We start from the raw sequence: 10,362 nt of genomic DNA, 5'->3' as shown, positions 1-10,362 counted from the left end.
AAGGCTGCAGTCCTTGACCCTCTGCAGTAAGTGCATGAGGTCCTCCTCAGTTTCAGCGAGCAGGGTTGTGTCATCTGCATAACGCAGATTGCTAAGACAGAGTAAGCATTGTAAATCCTAACCTCTATGCCTACAGTTTCAATACTATTTGGGAACGGGCTGTCTGCTTTATTAATAAAACTGGATTAATAATGGGTATGCTTCTTATTAGTTTATACAATTTCTGTATTAGTTTGAAGACTAAAGAGCACCTATTCCAAGTCATGGTCTTTTCAATTGCTTCATGTGGCTTTGGAAAGTTGGACAACGAATAAGGATGTCAGAACAAGAGATGCCAAAGAACTGTCGGCAAGCAGGAGGCTACGGCACCTGGACAACTGTCTTCCAAGATCCCTCACTCTATTACCCCAAGTGTTGTTGATATGTGCCATCAAGTCGCCTGCGACTCACATAGATTACAGATTCGATTATAGAGTCCGCATACAGATTATCCCTGTAAGAAAGGATTTTAGAGACAACAGAATGTTAGCCCTGGAGCACAAGAAAGAAATCAAGTTTGCACCTTCTTGCTGTCGGCTCCCATGGGACACCCTCTGTTGGCATTTTCATCTAAATTCTATTGAGTTTAGAGGACCCAGTTCCACATCCCTCCTTCTGGCCCCGCTCACTGCCATCTTCCTGAAGATTCTTAAAGAACCTCTTACATTGCTTTAAACGATGAAAACGACGAGACGCTGTGGTCACTCAAACACTAGGAAGAGCGGTCTTACCAAGGTACAAACCTGTGACAGGACTGTGTGGCTTCCCTATGACATGGCCGATACATTCATTCATCAAGGCTTGTAAACTCTGGAGCCAAAGGAGAGCAGGGAAGAAAGAGTACAACACCTTTCATTAGGTAAGTACACAGGTTAGGTTCCTGGTGCATTTACAATAAGCACATTATCCTCAGTCAATATTTCCAAAGCTAGTTTAAAAGAAAACAGAGTGTAAACACAAAACAGGCATACATTTCTAGACAACTTACAACAACACAGAAAGCAATTCCGTTTTTATAAATGAAAATGAATTGGCTTTCCACTCCCCCCGTGTGGCGGGTACACAAGGAAGGGATTGTTCCCCTAAGCCACTGTTCAAAGGGCAAAATGGAAGAATTGCGTTTTGGACATTTTAATGATCTGACGGAATTCACAGGAATAACAGTGGGGACATTTAACAATTGGCATTACGCTCTTTAATGACTCATTCTGAAGGGAACTAGCTAATCCCTGTTCCTCAGTTTAACTGCCGACACACAGTATCCAAGTCGGTAGCTTTAAAAACACCTAACAAGTATTTTGTGAGAGCCAAGGGTCCCACTGTCTGCTCATGAAGTCGGCTGAACAGTATCGCTAAGAAAGGAATGCGTGACCTTCTCAGCCACATCGTTATAATTACACGATAAAAGGACTTCAAAACCATGATGAAGCATAAGTGAAAAGGGGACGCAGGATCCAGAAACGCTCCCGAAAACACATGCAGAAAATGCCGTACCAGGAAGTCATCTTCTGGTAAAGATGAAATAAAGGCAGGTTCGATGGCTTGTAGAAAATCGAATCCTTGCGTGGCCCACCTGAGACAGGAAGACATTCAATAATCACAAAACCACCAAGATAAAAGGGTCGCGCCGTAGATTACACGCTTCTTACAAGAGTAACCCAGCTTCAAACTCAATACACAAAATGCATCTCTGTCTTGATACAAGAGCTCATGGTGTGATCCTTCGAGAAAGAACAAATCACCCTGTGAACAACGAGCTGGTGGCCTGTCTGGCTTCTGTGGACGCTCCAGAACAGAAAGAAATGGCACCGAGGAGGAGAACAGATCGGAACCTGGAACATCTTGTCCAAGAAAATACACATTCCAAGAGCAATAACCGTGCTGGAAACAAGTGAAAAGTAAGGGAATATTTCCAAGACTGACGGGATTCTCTTTGGAATTATTTTCATTTTAAAACAGTTGGCCATCAGAGAGTTCCAAGTCCTTCTGTGTAACCTGCTGACAAAGGCTGCCCACAGGCGCGGGCTGGTTGTTACCTGGGCCGCGTGCCTCGTCCGCTCTCACACTTGGTCAGCACGTAGTTCATCCACTTCCGGGCGAAGCTGATGTACTTGTCTCCGATCTTCTGCCTGAACTCTCCGGACATCAAACGAACAACTTCCTTATGATACTGCAAGGTTTCATGGGTAGAAATAAAGGTAAGAGGAAAACAGCGGTTAGAAACACACTTACATGCTAAAAGGCCTGCCTTTATTAAGTGTCATGTATGACAATAAAAATTCAATTCATAGTTAAACATTCTCAAAGTACAGGAGAGTTAATATAGTATCAAAATGCCAGTTCATAAAGGCTTTACTCCTTAGTTTTTATAACATCTGTGACTATAATTAACAATATGGCACTTCCTAAACACCACGCCTCCGGAAACTCTATGAACTGATAAATGTCGATAGTTGTTTGTAGAAGGGCTTCGAGCTTTCTGTTCATAGGGTAGCTATGAGCTGTGCTTGACTCAAAGGCAATCAATAACAACAACATACAAGGGAGAAAGTATGTCCAAGCCGTTGCTGAACTGCACTGTGTTTTTCCGCCTCTTCTGTACCTACCTCGAACCCGAAGTTGTACCCCTGAATCATGGCTTCCCGGTGGTACTGCTGCAGTGTGACCGACTCGGACTCGTCCACTTCCGCGTCGAACTCTGACGTGAACATGTGGTCCACTTGGTCAATGGCATCGCTTATCCTGTTGCACAGCTCCAGGGCGTCATTCTGAAAAGATTCAAGATACAGTCATTCCAAAACACAGCAAAGGGCTCCAGGCTTCGAGCGCCTCACGGAAGGCGTCTACCATGCTCACAAGGACACGGGACATGCAAACTGTTGCCGGGTTTGTTCTGATTTTTCAGGGCGTGTGGCCAGAAGCGGAGGAAAGGATATTTCTTTTCCTTTTCAGTTGTATTATGTATTTTTCACTATCAAGAAATCTGTGCTTCTGAATGTACAAGGAAAAACTGCTGACAACAAAGCTTCCCCGGTCTTGTCTTTGAGGAGCTGGGGTCGTCTGCCCTTTGCACAGCCACCACCCAGGCTGGTGACTCAAGCATGGTGGGTTTCTGCTCCACAGAGTGAACACACAGCTGAGGACGACAAGACCACCACTGTCTTTCTAGTCTGGTACCCCTGCCTTCTTCAGAGGACACCCGGCAATGTCGGGGTGCGATGGGCATCTAGCTCATGGAGGCCAACGATGAAGCAAGTCACCCTATAAGGCACAGGATGGTGCCCACAACTGTCAGCAGAGAGGGGGGACACCTCTGTCCTTGTTGAAGTTCTCCTTTTCTCTCTACACAATACTGCAGTCATCTTCACACTCCTCATCCCTCCCAGACACGAAAGTGTGTCCATTGTCTCCACCATTCAAGCCCTTCTACAGGCCTCAAACCAAACCCAATGACGCACAGTTGATTCCAGCTCAGGCCAAGCCTTCAGGACAGAGCAAGAACTGTCCCCCCTGAGGGCTGCCAAGCTATAAATCTTTATGGAAACAGATTCCTTCATTTTTCTCCTGTGGAGTGGCTGCTGAATTTGAACCACCAAACTTTTGGTTAGTAGCTGAATGTCCTCAGGGCAGTGTTAGCATTGGTCCCTCCTTCAGGACCAGAAGATTTCTTCTGAGAGCCAAGCTTCATTTACCAAGCAGAAAAATTTTAGTAACTACCCAATGCTTTGGTTAGATGCCAGGAAGTAAGTGGCAATGCCTTAACCGTATGCGTGTTGTAAGGCACGAGGGCCCCTTCTATCCTTGTCAAGGGGAGTGCTAACCTTCTCTCCTTTCATACAACACCTACCCAATGCTTTGAAAATAAGATACACAGCTTCTCAGCAACTCTTTTACGAGTCTTCTCTCACACCAAGGAGCTGTGGTGACACAGTGGTTGCACCCTGGGCTATCAGCCCACAGTTCAGTGGGGTGAACCCACCAGAAGTTTGACGGGAGAGGAGATGAGGCAGTGGGCCCCTACTGAACCTACCAGAGGGGCATTGGAGACACAACCACCGCGCTGCAGTGCGGGTGGGTTTTGTGTTAGCTCCTACTGCCCACTGTACTTCGCAATCAGACCATCTGCTACACGGTGTGCGTGGCCTTAACCTTGATCACAGGCACAGCAGCTCTAATCCCCATGTGATTCTCCCAGCAGTGCCTCCTGAGCGTCTCTCCAGAGGAAAGGCTACAGCGGTGCCACCACCAAGGGCTCCAAAGCGAAACCCACAACCTGAGTCAAGTTCAACACACAGCAACGACCCTGCACTGCATTCCTGAATCTGTGCTTCAGGGCAGCAGTCCAAGGTCTCAAAGCTACAAACCCCTCAAGTCGAACATCACCACAGCCAATAACTTACACAATTTTTCCGTCTACCTAGAATTCACTGAAAGGAACTCTAATAGCCTAGCAGTAAGGAGGTGCACTGCAAACCCAAGGGCAGGCTGTTCAAATCCACCAGCTGCTCCTCGGAGGAAGATGAACAACTCCTTCCTGTGCACTTGACAGCCCTGAAAGCCGCCCGGAGGGTCAGCTGTGTGTCGACTCGCAGTCAGTGGGCATGAGCGTATTTACAGAGTTCAGTGACTCAGACAAAAAGGCCCTGCTCTGGAGGGAGCGGCGCCAACCTGCAGGAGGGAGAATGATTTAGCTCTGGTTTATTGTGAAGACAGGCTGGTGAAAACCATGAAACGACTACACAGTTATGAGATGACTTGTGACGTCAGGGAGTCCACCTCCTTGAAGTCAGGCCTTGATGAGATTGAGTGGATGAGCTTGTGACTAAAACGGGGAGCGTCCAACACAGAAACAGCCAGGAAGAACGGGGAAGAGCGCACGCTCAGGACCCTGGACCTCCCCCAGGTGAACGGCAGCTAAATGAAGGGGGTCCACGCTCAGGCCCCTAGGCCTCAATGGCAACTGTGACGGCGGCTAAGTGAAGGAGTAAGCGGATCCTCTTTAACAGAAGACGCCGTGGCCAGGAGGCAACGGTAGGAACACCGCTGCTCATTCCAGGAGAAAACAGCCTGGGATAAGAACGAGGAGACCTACATTCCCCCTCCAGGTGGGAAACGGCTCCGGCCACCACCCCTCCCCGTGACAGCTCCAGGCTTGGCCTTCGATCCAGGAAAGGGCATGTGCCAGAGGGAGGAGGCGGGAGGGGAGGACAAGGCGGCGTCCCCAGGGTGACACCACACTGTACCCCATGCCTGTCTCCTGGGACACTCCACAGCGAGTGGGCAGGGGAGACTGTAAAGTACCTTGAGCTGCTGCAGAGCTTTGGCGATGACCGGCTGGCTGGACGTCTGCTCCTGGCGGATGGTCATGAGCCCCTCAATGGACTGCTGGAACGTTTTCCGCTGGATGGTGAGATGGGCCGACTGCATGACAACCAGTAAGACATTGTCCACCTGGGAGTCAAACCAAACACCGGGCATGAGAACAGACCAGTGACTATGTGATCACTCGTACCCCAGTCCCACACCAGACCAACCACACAGGAAGGAGGCCAGCAACCGCCTGCTGAGGAGAAACTGCTGAACAGAGTGGTGCCACAGGGCAGCTGTGGGCAGCTCCAGGCTGCAGGCGCTGACCACTGACGTGTGGGCTCTGCAGTGCAGCAGCGACGCCTGTGGGGACACCCCAGCAGAGACGCGGGCATTAACATGACAGTGAGTGAGTCTACTGCACGCACGTCCTTTCTTTCTTATTCACTGTTGAAGCTAAGGCTTCATTCAACATTTTCTGTTATTTATTTTATTATTTTATTTTATTTTAATTTTATTTTAGCGAAGGTTCACAAAGAGATACAGATTTTCCTGCCTCCCTGGACTCCCTCTGTAACGCTCATGCTGGTCCAGGCTATTACTCGTCATACACATCTTTCTTTCTTTTTATTTTTAAAAACTGTAGTTTCAATGAGTTTACAGAGCAGATTTCCCCCAGCACTACACCGCTTGACGGCATCACTAACAATCTCCACACTGTAAGCCCCCCTGGTGTCTTTCTTCCCCTCTGCAGTGAGATGGTGCCAACCGCCCCTTCACAGACACTGTCCCCTCACCCGCTGTAACATGTGTCAGCTAGCCAGTTATTCGTGTTCTTTCCCTCCCCTCTCCCCCTTTCTGTGTGTCAACCCTTCCAGGTAAGAACAATATTTAAGCATCACAGTTCTAACCCCAGGACTCTGGCTGGAAGGCATGAACCCAGCACCACCACCTGGCGTAAGTGCATGCCCGGCAGAGAGCTGCTCACAGAGGCTCCTGTGCCCAGAGCCACTGCACCAAACAGCAGCGGCCCTCGTGGTCAGAGCAGGGGCTGCGTCTTCAGCCTTGTCCACTCAGGGCCCACGGAAGAAAATGCCCCTCTGAGCAAATTCCTGGGGTGTGAGCAGCTGGGACTACAGATGCCCAATCCTTTCACTGTGACAATCACCCAATCTGTCATTTGTAATGCAACACAACTTTGTTTAAAACACAGGTATCAGTTACAGAAAGCTTTACGTAGACATAAAACCCAACGGAGTTAAGACGGGATGATGCTAAAATCTGTCATTGCAAGACTGAGCTGTACAAAACACTAGGAATAATAAGGAAACAAAAACATGGCTTAATCTACTTGGGAGCCTAAGACAGTGACAGTACTTAGTCAAATGTCTCGGCAACAGTGTGGTGAGAACGCTCGTTAGTGGACTTTGTCCCACACTCTTTGGACATGTTCTGAGGAGGGATCCCTGGTAAAGGAGAGGGTCGTGAGGGAGGCAGGCCCTCAGCGAGAGGGAGGGACACACGGTAACCCACTGCGTAAGCACACGGCCGCTTCTTTAGCCATTCTGATGCTGACGGACGTGAGTGGGTTCCAGTGTTATGCTGTAATAAACACAGGTGTGAGAATGAATGCTTGCGTTGCAAGTTTTATTTTTGGGGCAGAGAGCTGGTAAGGTCTCCCTCTCTGACCCTCCTCCTTTCCCAGCACGATGCATTTCTTCCAGGGGCTTGGCCACCACCTCCTAACAACACGACGGAAGCATTTAAGATGAACTCTGACCGTCCTTGCCGTGAAAGAGCACTCCGGTCACACTGAAGTCCGTGGGATGGTCAGGACTCTGCCCCAACACCACAGTTCCCAGGCACCTGTCCTTCGTCTGCGACCCTTGGTCAGTGTCCGTGACGCACAGAGGGCAGCTGAAATAGCACAGCTGACCAGTAACACCAGACAGGAACGCACGTCTGCGAACGATTAACTGCACGAGAGCACGGGAGCTGCAGGTGCCCAGGGACGCAGCTGCAGAGGGGAGAACGTCAGGGAAGGAAGGCTGGAACTGGGCAGCACAGAGGAGGCAGAATGGTCTTAACAACATGGGGATGCAACTCACCTTATCAATCAAAATGTCTATAAACGGTTGAAAGGGAAATCTACTCGCTCTGAAAACCTTCACTCAAAGCTCAACTATTCATGAAAGTCAGGCAAGTGTCAGTGACTGTGATCTGAGACGGCAAACTATGGCCACTGGGCAGACTAACTCACAGGCTGTTAATGTTACGGGGGCCTCGCCACACTAGTTCACCATTCGTCACCATTTCTGAGGCAGAGCTGAATGGGCCCGGCAGTCTATGGCCCCAGAGTCTGAAATCATGATCACCTGGCCCTCCTCAGAACAAGCCTGGAATGGCCACCAGACTTCACTAACCCACTCGTCTGACCCAGGAGAGGGAGAGAAGGACCAGTGACCCAGAATGCTAAGGGCTGGGCAGTGTCACGATTAGCCAGAAGCGAGGAGCTGACCATGCAGGGACCGTCACCTTTCCAGTTTAACATGGGACTGGACGGCATGCTCCACTGAGGCGGAAGCACGCAGCCCTGTGACGGAGGAGATGAGGGTGTGCAGGCCCTCCCCATCAGGTGGGATCTGAGGTCCCGGAGCTGAGCAGACCCCACAAGGTCCGTGCCTTGCACAAATGTTCAGGGGACCCAGCCAGGTAGGTAATAGTATCTATTACAGCAATGAAACTGAGAAATGAAACCTGCAGAGGACTGGAGCAATGACAGAGAGGTGATTTCCTTCAGATACCAAGTGTACAGACCTAACCGGGGCTGATCCAGGAAGGGGCATCCAAAAACTGCAAGCTTATTTCAAATACTGTTAAAACACTGCAAAATTTTATAGAATATTTTGGCCAAGTATCTATTAAACAGCTAATTTTTGGAAACTGTATAGTTGGGGCTTCTAAGGCAGTTTCTAAGGCTTCTACGCGAGTTCTGGTGGCTTAGTGGTTAAGAAGCTGTGCTACAATCCCAAGGGCACATGGTTCAAATTCACCAGCTGCTGCATGGGAGGATGGGCAATCTCCTCTCATGCAATTTACTGCTTCCGAAAACCCACTGGAGGGTCTGCTATGACTCGATGGCACATTAATAAGAATAAGAAGGCAGTTAAAGGAATCATTCATGCTGCAGTGGCTAGGTGGCCCCAAGTCAGCTCTGGTTCATGGTGACCCACATACGACAGCCTGCAGCTTTGCCTGACCCTGGGCTGCTCTGCCTGACCCTGGGCTGCCCTGTCTGACCCTGGCCGCCCTGTCTCCACTGCTCTGATGCTCACTGCTGCAGTCACTGTTAACCCACCTCACTGAAGGGCTCCTTTGCTGACACTCTATTTTTATTAAGCATAATCTTTCCAGGATAGGTTTGTCTGTTCTTTCGGCAGTCCCTGAGATACTCAGTGGTCCTCACCATCAATTCAAAGATCTCAATTCTTATTCTTCTTCCTTAGTTATTAAGAATTCAGTTTCCCCCTAAGTCTATTTTAAGTAAGGAAAGTCGGCTGTTAGGGACCTCTCCAAAGTACTGAAGAGCAATGGTGTCTCTCTGGAGACTAAGGTGCGTCTGATACAGGCCATGGTTTTTGCAATCACTTGTTATGCATCAGAGAGTTGGACAATGACCAGGGAGGATAGAAGGAGAATTGACGCCTTCGAGCTGTGGTGCTGGAGAAAAGTACTGAATGTACCATGGACTGCCAGGAAAGCAAACAGATTCATCCTGGAGAGGGTTAAACCAGGCTGCTCCTTGGAGGCAAGGATTCTGTGGCTTCGTCTGACAGACTTTGGACATGTTGTAAGAAGGGATAGGTTCTTGGAGAAGGACATCATGCTTGGGAGAGTGGAGGGCAGGCACAGGAGAGGAAGGCCCTCTATGGTGGATTGATTCAGCGACTGGGGTAATCGGGATGGGAGTGTCAGAGGCAATGCGATTGGCACAGGATAGAGCAGGGTTTAGGGCTGTTCTACATAGGGTTGCTATGAGTCGCAAGCGACTCTATGGCACACAACAACAACAACAATGTCCTTATAAAGTCCGAGTGACACAGCAGGTCAAGTGTTGGCTGCTACTCAGAAGGTTTTAAACCCAGCAGTCCCTGCAGAGGACAAAGAGGAGGCAGTTTGCTGCCACAAAGATTACAGTCTTGGGCCGCTATGGGGTAATTCTCCACTGGGCCCCTTAGGTGCTGCTGAGCGTGGCTCACAGGGACACTGCGCACCCGAATCTGAACCGTGTCCTAGCTGGGGTCATCCTCATCTCTGACACACTCAAGCCCACTGCTGCACGAACGGTGTCGACCCGCTTGGTTGAGTGTCTTCCTCTCTTTCACTGACCCTCGACCTTTACAAGCATGATGACCCTTCCAAAGGCTGGCCTTCCTCCCGGCACTGCCCGAGCAGGCTCGATGGTCAGAGTCTGGTTTGGGGAGTGGGACGTGGGTGGGAGCGGTACCTGCATGTTCCTCAGTGTGTCCACCGTCTCCACTTGAGGCACCACTTTGACGGACTGTCCCTCCCACGTGCCCCAGCCATCGGAGGAGCCCTGGTCCCGGTCACTGTGCTTGGTCAGCAGCACAAAGGAGTCGATCAGTATGTCCTCGGAGTCTTTGGAACAGTCCTTTCCTGCAGCTGCGTTGAGCAGTTGCAGGATTAAGCCCTTCTCCTCAGCAAGCGTGTCTGGAACAAACATCTGCAAGGTCTCCAGCCCAGGAATCTGTATCTAGAAAGAAAATAAACCGAAAGATGAAATTCTGCTGTCGTAGTTGTTACGTGCCAGCAAGTCGATGACAACTCACAGCAACCTTATGAACCCATGTGAACCCTGTTCTGTGCTGTGCCATCCTCACCGGCGCGGACACGTTTCAGTCCGCTGCTGTGGCTCCCATGCCCACTGCCAAAGTCCCCGTGCCCACTGCTGAAGTCCCCGTGCCCACTGCTGAGGTCCCGTGTCCACTGCTGAGG

At 49.9% G+C, this 10,362-nt stretch overlaps 1 protein-coding gene across 1 annotated transcript in view; it reads right to left on the bottom strand.

Moving 5' to 3' along the window:
- Positions 1-10,362, bottom strand: part of MAP3K4 (mitogen-activated protein kinase kinase kinase 4) — a 110,260-nt gene that overhangs the window by 27,052 nt on the left and 72,846 nt on the right. Inside the window, exons 10-15 of the mRNA XM_006882822.1 lie at positions 9,854-10,120; positions 5,341-5,490; positions 2,646-2,807; positions 2,076-2,209; positions 1,534-1,612; positions 771-849 (exon numbers count right to left, since the gene is read on the bottom strand). Of these exons, the coding sequence (XP_006882884.1) occupies positions 771-849; positions 1,534-1,612; positions 2,076-2,209; positions 2,646-2,807; positions 5,341-5,490; positions 9,854-10,120 (871 nt within the window). The remainder of the gene's footprint in view (positions 1-770; positions 850-1,533; positions 1,613-2,075; positions 2,210-2,645; positions 2,808-5,340; positions 5,491-9,853; positions 10,121-10,362) is intronic.

This window comes from Elephantulus edwardii, unplaced genomic scaffold (genome assembly GCF_000299155.1).
Source record: "Elephantulus edwardii isolate Elephantulus edwardi_28Jun2011 unplaced genomic scaffold, EleEdw1.0 scaffold00024, whole genome shotgun sequence".
Classification (NCBI taxonomy): domain Eukaryota; kingdom Metazoa; phylum Chordata; class Mammalia; order Macroscelidea; family Macroscelididae; genus Elephantulus; species Elephantulus edwardii.
The sequence above is the reverse complement of the archived record's forward strand: the minus strand, read 5'-3'. Positions and strand labels throughout refer to the sequence as shown.